Below are 17,109 nucleotides of genomic sequence, written 5' to 3' on the forward strand. Positions count from 1 at the left end.
GTCAGTCAGGGAGTCTCTCTCTCTCTCTAAGGAGCTTTATTGGAAATTGGATTTGTTTTTGAATTCTTTGTGGATCTGTGTAATCTGAGGGAAATATGTGTCTCTAATATGGTCATACACTTGGCAGGAGGTTAGGAAGCGCAGCTCAGTTTCCATCTCATTTTGTGGGCAGTGTGCACATAGCCTGTCTTCTCTTGAGAGCCAGGTCTGCCTATGGCGACCTTTCTCAATAGCAAAGCTATGCTCACTGAGTCTGTACATAATCAAAGCTTTCCTTAATTTTGGGTCAGTCACAGTGGTCTCTCTCATTCTGACGGTTTGGTGCCAGATAAACAACCTCTCCCTCAACGTTAGCAAAACAAAGGAGCTGATTATGGACTTCAGGAGGAACCAGGCTGGACACGCCCCCATCCTCATCAACAGGGCCACCGTGGGAGATGGTCAATCACTTCAAATTCCTCTGCGTACACATCTCAGAGAGGCTGAAATGATCTAACCACACGGACACCGTAGTGATAGTCAACTACATTCTTTCTTCTGCTGCCCCCCCATTCATCACTGTTGCAGTTGTTAATATGTATATCATTACTTTTTTATTACAATTTTAATTGTTTTTTTTATGGTCATGCTGCTCCCCCTATGGCCATTCCCCCCACCTCTTCAACAGTCTTTACTATGTCTCCACCAAATGGACATTAATTTATTCATCACTGCCACAGTTGTTATTTAAATGATAATGCCTGAAAAGCCGGTGTTTGGAGGATATATCGGTATGGGTGTTGTTAGGCCCGAGACGAAATGGAGGGCTGGCAAACCGTACCAATATATCCCCAAACACCGGCTTTGAGTGCCTTATCACTTTTAAACAACTGGTTACCAACATATTCGAATAATGATTGACATGTTTTCATTAAAAACATTATTTTTCTGAATTTATTCATACTATTCCATCCTTCCAAAATATATAGTACCGACCCAAATCTAGGGTTGCTACCCAAGCAGACTGGTTGTTCGTTCTATCGGTTCGGTTGCCAGAGACGTGTCCCAGTCATTCATTCTCAATGTTCCACTGTCATACTGGCTGGCAACGTTCTTATCCCTTGCTTGCTAGCTAGCCAACTAAGGCTAACTTAAAGTCACATCAAATTGCAGCCAGAATAACAGCAAAGTAGCAGCATTTGCATTTGTTTCAGCTGTTTTCTAGTGACATGTATTTGGATAATGAGCTAATGTGGCGCAATTTCACCTGGAAATCGAAAATGTTTTGTTTGACCTTTTTTCAAGGATGATCAATGGAAACAGGATGCACCTGAGCTCAATTTCAAGTCTCATAGCAAAGAGTCTGAATACTTATGCAAATACGTTTTTTTTGTTTTTAAGTTTTAATACATTTGAAAAAAATTCTAAAAACTTGTTTCCACTTTGTCCTTAAGGGGTATTGTGTAAAGATTGATGAGGAATAACATTTATTTAATACATTTTACAATAAAGCTGTAACATAACAAAATGTGGAAAAAGTGAAGGGGTCGGAATACTTTCTGAATGCATTGTATATAGTATTATTTCTATTGTTGTTTTTTACGACCATTTTCAATATTTTATTTCACTTAGTCCTGCATATTGGAGCTCGGAGCCTAAGATGTTCACTGTACCCTACAATCACACCTGCAATCCTGTACATGTGACTATTAAACACTCTGAATCTGAATCTACCTCCGTCATGTGAAGCAAGCCTCCATTGTGTGAACTGACATTGACAGGCAGCATTTAGTCATAATGTCTGTCTGTCTGTCTGTCGTAAGGAAAATAACCCTTTGATTAAATATACTATAATGTGAGGTAATCATAAAAAGTTTTAAAAAAAACATTATGCAAGGAAAGTTGAAGGCCAGAGCTGAAGCCGGTGTTCTAAATGATTCATGTCATTAATTTGACTGGTAGTAAGAGTTGCGTGGATTCCGGCTGCTTCTACTATAAGCATTTCTATTACACAAGGACTGACTGGCAAGGAATTCAATGGACAATATTCAGTCCCGTCAGGATTTTGTGATTCTGTGAGGACTTGTAAATTTGTCCAATCACTGCACTATTACTGCATAAAACAGTTAAATCAGCAACAAGCTCTCACACTGCAGAATTAGACATTTATCCACATTCCTCCAAATGTCAAATTTCAAAGTTGCTCCAAATGTCAAACTTCTAAGTGTTTTTGACACCCTGGGTTGACTCCTCCTAATCAGTATTATTCCGTTTCTCCAAAAGTCAAATTTCTAAGTTGCTTCAAACGTCAAATTTAGAAGGTTGAAGGTTAATGTTTTGGATAGGGTTAAAACATGAAGTTTAGGCACTCATTCCAAATGGTTAAGGTAATGGTTAAGGTTTGGGATAGGGTTCAAACATGAAGTTTAGGCACTCATTCCAAATGGTTAAGGTAACGGTTAAGGTTTGGGATAGGGTTCAAACAAATAACAACAAAAATCTTCTGATCCACATCGCCCTAGCAAAACCCAAGCCTACTTGATGGTTATAGCTCTCACTGTTGCCCCTAGTGTCCGGTTTTGAAGGCACTCTTGAGCGATCTGCCTGCAATATTATTGCATAAATCTGACTTATCACTACAGTACAAAAAAGGGCTTGCAATTTCAACCTATCATCACACATTTAATAAAAAAAACATTTTTAACTAGGCAAGTCCGTTAAGAACAAATTATTATTTAGAATGATGGCCTACCGGGGAACAGTTCAGGGGCAAAACGACAGATATCTTTTACCTTGTCAGCTCAGCACCTTTCGGGTACTGGCTCAACGCTCTAACCACTAGGCTACCTGGCTCCCCACATTTACTGCATAATATTGTTCAATCAAGCCACAAGTTAACAAATGTTTTCCTTCGTCAGCAAATTTGTGACAAATTGGACAATATCTTTGCATATTACCATGCAAAATGTCAGAAATGCCTCAGTAAAATAAAATATTTTTTACAAATTGTGTACAAACCGGTGTGCATAACTACTTACATAAATGTTTGACCCATGTACAAAATTTCACAGCCATTGCATCAGAACAGGACTCAAAATGGTAGTAAGGACCGGCCAGCCAGCCAGCTTGTCAGTTAGCATAGACACTGTACTTTGGCTGCATGGATCCCTTCATTATGTCACAAAATCAGTTAGCTAGTTTCCATTACCATCATAGACAGAAGCCAGGCAATGCCAATCTATTGATGTCACTAAGCAGGCAGGGTTTTTTCCTGACCATTGATGATTCATTTCTTCTAATATGCTATAGGTTTTCCCAGCATGGAGGGACTCTATCTGGTTGATGGAAGTTGAGAGCAGCTAATGAGTAGTGACCATTCACTGTGTCAGTAGCAGCTTGAGACAATACAGTTTAATCAATACACCTTAAGTTAAGTGAAACAAAGTCTATATCAATCTCTCACCTGCTGTTGAATTTCTCTGGGTGCTTCTCTCTCATCAAGTGGAAGCGATGAGCGATAGACGCATCCTATAGTGGGAGACATAGAGCAGTTTTAAGCTACTACTGGGGCATCACCTTTGTGCTTGTGATCCTGTGCCTATGTGATCCTAGAACTGCGCTAGGGATGATAACAGGGTTAAAAAGTCACCACATATCCCCCTGCCCTGCCTACCCCCTGTGTTGTGTGTTTGACCCCAGCCCTGGATGACCTCTGGGGGTAGGGGGTTCAACGTAATCAGTCAAATGGCTCCAACACTAGGAATGACCCCACTTATAAATATGGGGTATGGGTGTGTTTGTTCTCCAGAGCCCGTCTTAGCTCTGCCATGACCTGAGGCCTGAGGGCAGGGTGATCTCACTCAAATTAGTCTTGTGTGGTGGACAGAGCACAGAATGAGAGATGGTGACTTTGCACTGTAGGATAAAAAGCATCACTCTGGATGAATAAGTGATTTTACTAGATGGGGAGGAGAGGTTATCCGATAATGGACAGGCTTAGAAGATGGGGTATGGAGGAAATGGTCAATGCGGCGATGGACGTCATGTCCTGAAAGATTGACAGCTGGCTTCCTACCAGTTGTGGTGATGGTGATGATGGTGGCTATGAGAATAGTTACTAGACTGCAATGAAGATGGCAATTATTTTTGGCATTTTGATCTGCTCATAGAAATAAATGGACAACGAACCTTTGGAAAGGCCATCAGGTCAAACCTATTCTCAACAATAGAAAAAAGTCTTGGCGACATTGCTGAAATTGAAACTGGAGCACATTCTGCTAACACAAAGAATGATTAAAGCAAAGACAGAATGTCAAAAGAGAGAGAGAGAAGTGGAAGAAGAGAGAGATAGAGAGAGAATGAGATATTGCAATAGAGAGAGAGCGAGAGAGAAAGCCATAGAGAATGAAGGAGGGAATAATTGACAAATCAGACCTGTCATTGTAACAGATCTGCTCCTATATTTAGACTGGAGGCAGGCAGGCAGTCGAATGCTGACTGGCAGGCAGCTCAACACTACCACATCCTGCAGTCAGCAGGTCTCTCTCCCTCACTCTCCCCTCTCTCCCTCCTTCCCTTTCCTTTCCCACCACATGGGACAGAAGGAGGAAGTGGGACCAGACCCCTGCGTGCCAGCCACTGCCCTAGGGACCAGAGTTCAGGTCGCCATTCAGCCTGGCACAGGTCATGGCACTAATAGGAAACGGACCTGGAGCCCTACAGAGAGACCAACCATCGGTTGTTGGGGCATTGGTTGGATTCCTGCCCGCCTGTGCAGGTGTTTCAGCGGTCGCCAGAGAGGAGACCGGAAAAGATTGGAAGGTTGGGGTGGTAAGGCACGCCGCATCACCCTCACCCCGTCACCCTCCCCCACTATCCTTTGGAGCCTGTGTCATCTCCAGGGCTCTCCCTCCATCAAACTTAGCACATGTCCCACAACATCATCAACTAGTGGGTCCCAAAATAGCTCTGCACCTGCCCACTTGGTCAGGCTCTTTGGCTGTGAATATGTGATGCATTTAAACTGGAACCTGGGGGGACAGGTGTTATTGGAGGTCTGGATGAAAACCACACACCATACGCCAAATACTAGGCATAATGATTAGAACATAGGTGGATGCAGGGAGTTGGTTTGTTGTTAACCTCTGGGCCTTGAGCCATGTTTAAAAAAGGGAGGGAGAGAGATGGGAAAGAAATCATGACATTTGTTTTTATTGAAGGACTGCATGTCTTGTATCTAGGGCAATACCTTAATGTGACTCGCAGTGTCACAGTATCATAACAGCCTCCGAAAAAACACAACAAATAGCAACTATATGTGACACTGGATTGTGTCCAGTGCTCCTAGAGCAAGCACCGGCCAGTAGCCTATACTGTCCCCAAATACTGTCACTGTAAATATGTGACATTTGCTATCCACCATAGTTGACTCTGTGTGACGAAGGTTGTTTTGATCTTGCCATTTGATGTTTGGCACATGGTGGGGGCGGGAGGGGGGATGGGGAGTGGACAAACAAACAAATCACTCGCTGGAAAATAAATGTCACCTCAGAACCATTTCTATCACAGCCCCCAGATAGAGGTAGAAATAGGTTGCTTTTTCAACCCATTTTGGTTGGTGCCCTTTCGGGAACATCAAAGTGTGATCTGGGGAAAAGTGGGTGTCCCCCCTATCTCCCTCCTCTCAACCCTCACCTCTATACCCCCCTCTCAACCCTCACCCCTATCTCCCCCCTGTCAACCCTCACCCCTACCTCCCCCCGTCAACCCTCACCCCATTCTGCAGCACTGGGACATACTTCAAAGCCATCCATCCAGTGCAGTCACCCATTGGTTAGGGGCATCACACTCTGCAATTTGACAAATACAGCTCTACAAAACTGTTATTGGTTGGTTTCCTGGACACAGATTAAGCCAAGGCCTGGACTAAATTCTAAATTGAGAATTTCCATTGAAATTGCTTTTGAATAAGATAAATTAAGATGGTCAAACGGAACCGGAGCTCTAGATCTGAATGCCCATACAGGGTCATAGTGAGCCTATTGTAGCAAGCTGCTGTGCCACTGTGCCTGTGTAGAGTCCATCTGTGCCCCTGTCATCATAGCTGTAGGTAGCAGGTGCTAACGCTAACGCTGGGGACCTGTTCCTTCTGCTTATATACAGTATCTTTGTGTGTGTGTGTGTGTGTGTGTGTGTGTGTGTGTGTGTGTGTGTGTGTGTGTGTGTGTGTGTGTGTGTGTGTGTGTGTGTGTGTGTGTGTGTGTGTGTGTGTGTGTGTGTGTGTGTGTGTGTGTGTGTGTGTGTGTGTGTGTGTGTGTGTGTGTGTGTGTGTGTGTGTGTGTGAAAGGGATCCTTCTGTAGCACAGTTGGTAGACCATGGCGCTTGTAATGCCAGGGTAGTGGGTTCGATTCCCGGGACCACCCATACGTAGACATGACTGTAAGTCGCTTTGGATAAAAGCGTCTGCTAAATGGCATATATTATATTATTATTAAATAGTTTGTGTGAATATGTGGGTTCATTTTGTAAAAGGGTTTATACTGTATCTTTGTGTAATGATGTGTACAGTACCTATGATGTGTATCTGTGTGAGTGCATGTGTGTTCCGACAGACATAGAGAAGAGTACTGGGCGGGGGGGTTGTTTCCCTCCCTATCTTTAAGACCCAGCCAGGTGTCACTCAGCACTGTCATTCATTACCGCGGTAACCTGGTCTGAACCTGGCAGACGCTAACTTCCTGTCACTAATACTTCCCCTGACCTTTGGTGTTGCCAGCACTACTCCTCCCCCTGCACCTCTCTCTCTCCCATCTTTATCCCCTCAGTCTAACCTTCACTTCCCTCTACCCTCCCTAGAGGCCTGGCCTGGCTGTCCCCTGAGCAAGCACTACACACCCTGCTGTCAACACACAGGACAGGTCACTGTGGATTGGATCCACAGACCACAGAGTAACACAGTGGGTAAGTAGCAATAGCTAACACATAGCTAGAGAGCCAGAGAGCATTACATGGTAGAAGGGTCAGAGCCAGTCCCAGGCAATCTCCATTTCTCATAGCTAGGCATAGAGCCACGCTTGGAGAGCAGATAGCTTGTTGATGGCAGGACCCGTTTCATCATTCTCTCGCACCCTGGAGAGATCGGCTTCCTCAAGCTAAGGGGCTGGCTGGCTGAGGAAGGGGTGAGGTGGCTTCTTTAATGGCTGCTGACATGGTGTGATTTCCCTCTCACTAATTCCTCACACAGATTATTTTCAGGGTGAGGGTTGGGAACGGGATCACTCAGGGTGCAGGGATGCAATACATTATAGGAGTATATGGAGTGCCTAATACATACAGTACTGTAAAGGCACGGCAGGGAGGGAAGTCTTGGGGATTTCCGTGGGGATGTGAGACTGAAGTGGGGCTGAATTGTTTGAATTACAGGGGTTTTAAGAGGGCAAGGCAAGGTAGGGAAGGAAGGAAGTCTTGGAATGCAATATGGGGATGTGGGATTGAAGTGAGCCTCAGGATTTGGGGTTGAAACCCAAGGCGCCTGCCATATGTACATGTAGACTCCTCTCCCATCTGATCAGTGTGTTAGGGTTACAGTAATGACTGAGGGTTAATGTTAATGTAGTGTCTGTATGGTGAAATAGATCCAGAATGGCTGACATGAAGCCGTCTTGTCAAAGAGTTGTTTTCCTGTAGACAAGCTTCAGTCATTGTATCCAGACTAAAGTTTGACAGTGACCAGAGAAGGATTTTATATGAAGCTCTTCTCAATATGGATTTATGGTTGACTCTTCTTAGGATGTATGTTGTATGATTTTGTTAGATTTGATTTGTTATTTAATATGATCAAGTTTTAGTGTGTACTTAGTGCAGAGCACTGATGCCCAAAAGCAATACAAAGTAATCTGAGGCAGGGAACAAATTAGCAATACCACAAAACACATCTTTATCTCTAGCCTAGAGCATTCTCTTAGTGACAGTCAATATGGCTACCACGTCATCCTCAATTAACTCACTGCAACAAGAAACAGATGACAGTTGAGATTCGAAAATTGGCCTTGAGAGCGCCAACGCCATGGCAACCCAATCCCTGTCCCGGGAGGGGAAGGTCTGTGACTGTGATGGCAGGAAGTGATGCCCCAATATGGATATGGACATTGAACCTGATTCGGGGCTGCTAATGATTACATCATGATACGCGTGAGTCATCGCGCTAGCGCTCGTTTGCTCAGGTGTCATTGGTGCACAGATATGCAGCCATCTGTCCCTGGCAACTGAAGCCATGGAGATGAGATCTGTTGCCCTGTTACAGGGCCATGCCATGCCGCATTAGATCAGGGCAGAGAGCTAGGACTAGCCTACAGCAGACCAAAAGCGCCATCAAAAACATGGGAATGGCATTGGGCATAGTGGATTACGTAAACACAGAATCCTTCGAAGGGATCAGTTTGAGCTTAAAAGGTCCTCTCAGGAACACAGAATTGAGATATATTTGAATGTAAATCACTGTTATATCATCAGTATATATCAACAGTTTTAAATGTAGCCAGCACTTCTTTAGAAATGGTGTACAGCCAGGGTAAATGCTTGACAGTGGCTGCAACCAAAGTTTGGACCATCCTGGCACTGGCACTACCACCCACCCGGCCCACATCTGAATCCCACAGAGAGGGCATTGTCCCCTGGCCACCCCCTAGCCTGCATCCTCTGGCCCTTCTGACACAGGCATTACACAGTGGAGAAAGACCCATTGTCTAGATAGAAAGGTCAGAGGGTTGGTCGTTTGCTAATAACATCCACATTCTAATTAAACCATTTTGTCTTTCCATTCGATCAGCAATATGCTGAAAATTATGAGACAAAGTACTGATCCCAGTCAACTGCTTTCAATATTGTCATTGTTGGCAATACAGGACAAACATACAGTATATGGGTCCAGCAGGCTAGGGTGTACTCATAGCACAGCAGTAACAGGATGGTAGATTCATGTGTTTGGCAGAAACCTGCTGAATATGTGGCAGGCTTGGTACCAGTGGGAGGCCGGGTTGCATAACATCACAATAGTGCCTCATATCCCTGCCAAGTTCGCCCCTTCCTCCCTCATCCTTGTCCTACCTGTGATTGGTACATAATATGTCTGGACCAATCAAACTTCGGCAAAGTCTCACTGTCTACTCCTGGCTGTTTGTGTATTTTTAGGCTTCCCTGCAAAGGAAAATAAAGAGAGGAAAGACCATAAAAGGGATTGCTTTCTCAAATGAGGTGCTTCAGGCACCTTACTGTTAAGCAACCATAGATTTGATAACAGAGATATAAAACATCCATCTGAAGTGTCAGGGGTTGATTGAGAGCGACATCAAGACAACAACTGAGACAGCACCCATTTGACCTTGTCCTTCTGGTCCCTCTAGTCTAATACGTTTGAGGCATGCCCATGGTAATTTGTTTTGAACAGTGGGACCGTGAGGAGAGCGATAAATGGTTGCTAAGCAACAGGGACCAGGGCGATGCTGGTTCCTTCCCATTAAAAGGGGAAATACAGTAATTAACCTGCCTGAGAGGCTTAAAAACCTCCGGCGATTCTGCAAATGGTTTAACTCCTGCTGGGATAGGCAATCCCATACTGTGGCATAGTACTGAGCCTATGTCCCAAAAGCAAAATTGCCACGGGGGATGGGGGGGACGTGTGGACTGGGCATAAGGTAGTCGAAGTCTGACTATAATACAACTCAGTCTTCATCTTTTATGGATTCCTAATACTTGTCTTGAAATACCTTCATAAAAGATGGTGAAGAATTGTCCTTCCACGTATCCTTCCACTTATACTGTGTTTTCAAAATACCCATGTACCCCTCAAAATACTCATGTACCCCTCAAAATAGCCATGTACCCCTCAAAATACCCATGTACCCCTCAAAATACTCATGTACCCCTCAAAATACCCATGTACCCCTCAAAATACCCATGTACCCCTCAAAATACCCATGTACCCCTCAAAATAGGCATAATAAGTCATGTCGTACTGTGTATAATTGTAGGAAATTTGTTTTAAAATGTCAAAGCAATTCTGGGGATGGACCACCGGAACCCCTGTCTACTGCCCCCCCCGCCCCAATATCTACACCACAATTTGACCATTGCTATGTCCTGCTTATGGTTTGAACTGAATATGGAGAGCCAGACATGTAGGATTGTGTATCTGTTTTAAGGATAAGAATTTGAGGGTGAAAATTGGTTCTGCATGTCAACAAACATTTCCTGGTTAAAGAAATAACTAGAGTGTGTGTGTGTGTGTGTGAATGTGAGTGTGTGTGTGCATGCATGTATGGATGTCTGTTTACGTGTGTAGTGTGTCTATGTGTAGAGGTGTGTGCTGTTCTCGCACCACTCCGATGGAGAAGTAGTTGTTGACGATGCTGTTGGGGACAGGGTCTCCCTTCTCCTCCTTGTCAACAGGGACTATGTCGATGTTCCATCGGTCCAGAACCATCTCTGTGCTGTGCTCTATGTCCCGCAGGAACTTCAGAAGACTGCCTCCTTCATAACCTACAGGAAAGGAGAGAGAGAAGTCAGACATAGGACACAATGAGATAAAGCCATCAAAGCCATCACACACACTAAGGTCACCCACACTCTCAGACCCGGGCTCTCAGACCAACTTTTATAAATGCAAGTAGGTCTAGTATTCATCAAGTTGCATAGTGCTTTCGGTATTTAATTTAATGTGAGGTCAGAGGCCTTCGATTCCTAGAAACAAGCAAAGAGAAAAAGGAAATGGTTTCAAGGGAGTACATCTGAAAAGACCCACAGCCCTCTCCTCCTGCGTGTCTCTAGAGGACTAAGAAGTCGTCACACAGTGAATGACAAAACAGCCTAATGGTATAAGTTTACACAGTAAAGTCCTCATTGTGGCCTTATGTCCCAGAGGGGATGAAGAGGAGCAAGTAAGTAAGTCCAATGCCTGGAAATAGATCTCCAACCAACTGACGGGCTTCTCTGAGAGAGTGTTGGTAAACAGTATGAGCCTACACAATAGAGCCATCATTACACTGTGCCATGGGATAGAACCCCATCTCGGGCTCCGGTAACCAGCCAGGTCCTCTGTGTCTGAGACCCAGTGGGTCTGAACCACAATGACTCTGATGATGATTGTGCTCAGTGCTGCTGAGAGGTGGGCCGTTAGTGTTATATCACTGGCTGTCATGGGGGTGTGAGCGTATAATGAGGACCCATCACACTGAGAACACCAGGGGGACTCTGCCACTTACGTCCTGAGAGCCGGGGCCAACGTGTGATGACACATGTTCCCCCCTCCTGTGCTACTAACACATGATGACGGAAGGGAAAGGAAAACTATTGCTACCTCCCTCTCTAAACAAGGCGCATGTGGAGCTCCAGGGTTTTGAAGAGGGCGTCACGCTGAAACACGTTCGTTGTAATAATAAAGAGAAGAGACATCTGAAATCTACTTCTACTATTTGTCCTCCAGGAGAGGCTGAATACTCTACTATCTCCTATCACCTAGCCAGGGGCCATGTGTGATGACACTTGTTCCCCCTCATGTGATCTCCAACAGTCTGAGCTCACACTTATACCAAATCACAGAGGGGGAAAGCAATGAGGATGTAATGTAAGAAGTCAATTAGCATACTTCATACCCTGAATATTAAACAAACAATTCACAGACTACTTATACTCATTCATGTTTGCAAAAGCATACAAGTATATTCCAATACCCATGACACACACAGGCTAACATACAGCCCAATCCTGCCTCATATAATTACAATAGGCCTATACCATCTGTCATATAACATCTACCACTTAATAGGAGACCAATTGTATCACCAAACACAATTTAGATGATTGGTTTACTGTGCTAGGAATTAAAAAGCATGTGCAATATGTTTCCATAAAGACCGCTCTCACACACAGCTACCGCTCTCACACACAGTCACTCACAGCTACTGTCTAATACTGTACAGCTGTACATCTGGTCAGAAAAATTCAAAGAATCCAGCTGCTTTTTAAAAGATTTTACCGAGAACATAATGTATTCAACTTGTGCTTGGTCAAAAAGCCCCTGGGAACTATCTGTCTATTTAGTTTAAAAGCATCATAACATCATATGCCTGCCGCCTGACTAAAGTGCTCTGCTGGCCTCTACAAGCCAGTGTCAGGTCAAGCAGTCAGTCATAATCAGGGTCACAACTATTGGCCCCAAAACAAGCCCAGCCAATAAGCAAACAGGGATTATATAAGAACTCTGCTTTGCATTATATAGCACTTTCTTATAAGGTCTATGAGGATGGGTTAGGGACCACAAGGACACAACAGGAGCATTGTGAGAATATTTGGGCAAATAATGCTGACTGAAGCTTTCAGTGAGCAGGAAAAAGTAAAACAAGACTCTCACTGCGTTCGATGTACACACACACACACACACACACACACACACACACACACACACACACACACACACACACACACACACACACACACACACACACACACACACACACACACACACACACAGCTCCTCACCTCCGCCCCAGCGTAGGCATCTTGCCAGGTCGTTCCCTGTGCCCAGAGGGAGGATGGCCACAGGGGGATCTCTGGTGAAGTTGGCCTTGTCTGCAGATGGACAGATAACAATAAGATAATGATTACAATTCTGATGGATTGCATCACATGAGTACATGAGTTTAATCCAATAGAATTGAGACACACCAATACAGTCTAAGATCCATCCCACTGTCCCATCCCCTCCACATGCCAGCACCCGGAAATCAGGGACATCATGGAAGAAGTTGAGCCTGGAAGACATAAATACATAAATATGTAAACGTGTTGACGGGGGCTTTCATGTGCCCCCAAAAAACAGCTGCAGTGCAAACATCACAAACACCCTGTGTGTGTGTGTGTGTGTGTGTGTGTGTGTGTGTGTGTGTGTGTGTGTGTGTGTGTGTGTGTGTGTGTGTGTGTGTGTGTGTGTGTGTGTGTGTGTGTGTGTGCATAAGTGTGCTTCTGTGTCCACAATCATGTGCGGCTGTGTCAAAGTCCACGAAGTGTGCGGCTGTAGTCCACAATCATCTCCAAGACAAAGGAGATGATTGTGGACTACAGGATAAAGAGGACCAAGCACGCCCCCATTCTCATTGACAGGGCTGTAGTGGAACATGTTGAGAGCTCCGCATCACCAACAAACTAACTTGGTCCAAGCACACCAAGACAGTCGTGAAGAGGGTACAACAAAACGTATTCCCCCTCAGAAGACTGAAAAGATTTGGCATGGGTCCTCAGATCCTCAAAAGGTTCTACAGCTGCACCATTGAAAGCATCCTGGTCGCATCAAATCAAATCACTGCCTGCTATGGCAACTGCTCGGCCTTCGACCGCAAGGCACTACAGAGGGTGGGTGTACGGCCCAGTATACCACTGGGGCCAAGCTTCCTGCCAGGTGTTCAGAGGAAGGCCCTAAAAATTGTCAAAGAGTCCATCCTCCCTAGTCATAGACTGTTCTCTCTGCTACCACACAGCAAACCGGAGCGCCAAGTCTAGGTCTAAGAAGCTTCTAAACAGCTTCTTCCCCAAGCTATAAGACTCCTAAACATATAATCAAATGACTACCCAGACTATTTACATTGCCCCCCCCCCTCTTTTACACCACTGCTACTCTCTGTTGTTATCATCTAAGCATAGTCACTTTAATACATCTACCTACATGTACATATTACCTCAACTAACTGGTGCCCCCGCACATTGACTCTGTACCGGTACCCCCTGTTTATAGTCTCGCTAATGTTATTTTACTGCTGCTCTTTAATTACTTGTTACTTTTATTTCTTATTCATATATTTTTTTAAATGCATTGTTGGTTAGGGGCTCATAAGTAAGCATTTCACTGTAAGGTGAAACAACCTGTTGTATTCGGCACCTGTGACTATTAAAATTGTATTTGATTTGTGTGTATCACTGACATGGTGGTTGACAACAGTGCGACAGACTGCCCTCTCTCCTGGTAGTTGAAGTGAACTGCACTCTCCCTTAGTGACGCACAACACAAGCATGCCAGCACTCCAGGGAAATCTGTAGGTACAGCACCGAGCTGCGTATGTATCACATTTAACAAAACATTTGCACATCAACATTAAACATTCATATCCTTTAACCTCACCGCATGAGGCTTGACAAATCGTGACAATGTTTTATGCATGTGGGCTTAGTTGGAGAAAGCTCATCAACAACGGGGCCAAACGACCATCTGCATTAGGATGTAGACATCACTCTTAATCAACACAAAACAACTAATTGTATTCTCTAAACAAATCACTCAGCTTCAATCTGCCACTCGAAAAGCCTGGTGGTGACTGAGCCTGTTGCCATGGAGCCCATGGTAACCACACTGGAGAATTTGTCTGGGTCTATATTAACACTGTGTCTGCTATGCTATATAGCCAGACAACATTAGGCCTGCCTTTGGCTGTACACATTAAGATATGTATCCATAATGTCCTGACAAATATACATTTGGACAGTGTTTACAACTCTACATACAGTATTGAGATATGTATCTATCCACACTGTCCTGACAAATATGCCTTTGTAAGTGATGCAAGGATGACCAACAATGGAGGAGTTATACAAGAGACGAGGAGAGAATGAAGATAGCAACTTATTTGTCATGACATCAGATTGATCCACCAAGCTGGCATGTATTGATGACATGAAAAGAAGAGGAAAAGCCTCAAACTCTGGAAGCTCAGATGCAATCATTTATTCAATAGCAAACTGTCTTCATCAGGGTTTATTGATGACATGACATGTGCTGAGGCCCAGCAGGTAATTACAATAAAGCATGGCTAAACTTCACCCACGACTCCTGTGTGTTCCCTAACAAACCCACGCATAACATTAGCTAACAACAAAATAGGTTAACACATATGATGAGTAAAGCTATCAAGAGCCAGACTAATGGCTAATGGCTAATGGCTAATCCAAATAAAAGTCCTACATAACAATCACACGACAGCAGTCTCACACTATAATATGTTTTCCATGTAAGGATACCCCGTAACCACCCAGACTGCTATGTGAATAGTGGATTATCTTCCTTATAACCTCCAACCCTCATCAATATTAAACTCTCAAAGATTGTTGACATTCATTGGACTGCACCTTACACTTGAATGTCAATAAAACAGCATATGAACACACAGCATTTAAAGTTATTGATATTTATAGTTTTAGAATCCTATATGACCTATCCCTTAGAACTTTATCCGATAAGATTTTATAGAATTCCATAGGACACAAATAAGATTGGTTCCAAAATATGATATGATTGAATCAGCAGCGCAACATAAATTGAACCTTCAAAACACATTTCCCATATTCTACGTACTTCTATGTGTGCTATTTCTTTGCTTCCCAGTCTTAAGTTTTGTTTTTGCGTCCTTTACTTTCAGTTTTGTACAATATTTCTGATTATGGAAAATATATTTCACAGCGGTTCAGATTTTACAATTACTCTCTACACTATGCTCGTTTTCCATGATCCTATTCCACTTTAACTTTGAATGCCAGGGCTCTCATGAAGTGTTTGCATTTGTATTGATGTCAGAGTTATTAGAGGGACAATAGCGCACTGAGTATCGGCCATTAGCGACTGGTAGGCTACTAATGACCATCAGCGTTATCAGAGCACAGTTTTGGAGAAGCCTACTTACCAAGATGGAATTTGACTGCGGTCATGACTCCTGACTGCTGGTGTAGCGGTAATAGGGCCACTGTAACAGCCCTACACCCAAGTGATAAAACCTCACAAAGGTGGAGAACTCCAACTCGCTGCAGCACAGATATCACCAATCGTCATGCCCCTGAACAATGTCCAAGAAGCCTCCAGACCCCTATTGGAGTGAGCACCCACACCGCTAGGCAACCTTTGTCCTTTGCTGTCATATGTCTCCACAATCCAATGAGAAATACACTGTTTAGAGAATGCCCTACCCCAAACTGGATTAGAGGAAGAAAAAGTTGTCACAAACTCGGAAATCCTTGGTCCTATCCCTATAGGTGCGTAATGCGCGCACTGGACACAGGCCATGCAACCTCTGTTGTTCTTTGGAAGCAAACCGAGGATGTGAGAAAGGAAACAGCTTGAAAGCCATGGGACCTATAAGACATAGGCATATCCTTGGGAGCAAAAGCTGCTTTAAGACCTACCTTCACTTTGGAGTTGCCAGGCGCAAACTCCAAACAGGAAGGGTGTACTGATGCGTGGAGATCCCCAACGCGCGTGGGTGATGCCAAAGCCATGAGCAGGACAGTCTTGTAGGAAAATACCTTCAGGTCCACAGAGTCCAATGGTTCAAACGTAGCGTCCAGGACCAAAGCCAGGTCCCAGGTCAGTGCCGTAGGCTTTGACAGTGGTCTGAGCCAACGCATGCCTTTAGGGAACATCACCACCAGAAGATGAGACCCTGGGGTAGAGCTATCAATCCCTACATGACACGTCAAGATGGCTACCATGATAACCTTCAATGTAGAAAAAGAAAGGGCCTGTTCAAAAAGCAATTGCAAGAACATAACAATGTCCACCAAAGAGCTTTGAAAAGGACAAACTCCTTTAACCTGACATCAACCCTCAAACGCACCACTTATATGTAGACAACCCTCTCATATAGGGAGAGGCTGTCAAAATTCAACCTTTCAGGGACCAAACCCACAGATTCCATATCTGCGTTTGTGTGTGCCAAACTCAATAGATCCCAACGACACGGAATCCTCCATGAGTCCGGGAACCAGGGTTGTCGGGGCCAACAGGGAGCAACCAGAATAAAAAATACCCTGCTGTTGGACCCTCTCCACCGTAGGCTGAATCAGGTCCATCAGAGGAAACTCATAGAGCAGGGCCCACAGACACTGATACCCAAAGCATTTATTCCCAACCAGACCAAGAAACGGAATGCATTGAGCCGGAGTGAGGCAACTTTTCTTGTTATTCACTATGAACCCCAGAGACTGAATATGGGAAACTAGCATGGCAGTATGGAGCTCCACCTGTTCTCTCGACTCCGCTACTACCAGCCAATCATCCAGATAGGCCAATACTCTGATCCCCTGGCACGGTGCCAAAG

General features: G+C 44.4%; 1 protein-coding gene across 3 annotated transcripts in view; it reads right to left on the reverse strand.

Moving 5' to 3' along the window:
- LOC118366929 (diacylglycerol kinase beta) overlaps positions 1-17,109 on the reverse strand; it is a 156,164-nt gene that overhangs the window by 51,418 nt on the left and 87,637 nt on the right. For all 3 annotated transcript variants that reach the window (XM_052493671.1, XM_052493670.1, XM_052493672.1), the window contains 4 exons: positions 12,701-12,786; positions 12,515-12,604; positions 10,356-10,516; positions 3,443-3,507 (listed from right to left, as the gene is read on the reverse strand). In XM_052493671.1, coding sequence (XP_052349631.1) covers positions 3,443-3,507; positions 10,356-10,516; positions 12,515-12,604; positions 12,701-12,786 — 402 coding nt within the window. The remainder of the gene's footprint in view (positions 1-3,442; positions 3,508-10,355; positions 10,517-12,514; positions 12,605-12,700; positions 12,787-17,109) is intronic.

This window comes from Oncorhynchus keta, chromosome 34 (genome assembly GCF_023373465.1).
Source record: "Oncorhynchus keta strain PuntledgeMale-10-30-2019 chromosome 34, Oket_V2, whole genome shotgun sequence".
Lineage (NCBI taxonomy): Eukaryota > Metazoa > Chordata > Actinopteri > Salmoniformes > Salmonidae > Oncorhynchus > Oncorhynchus keta.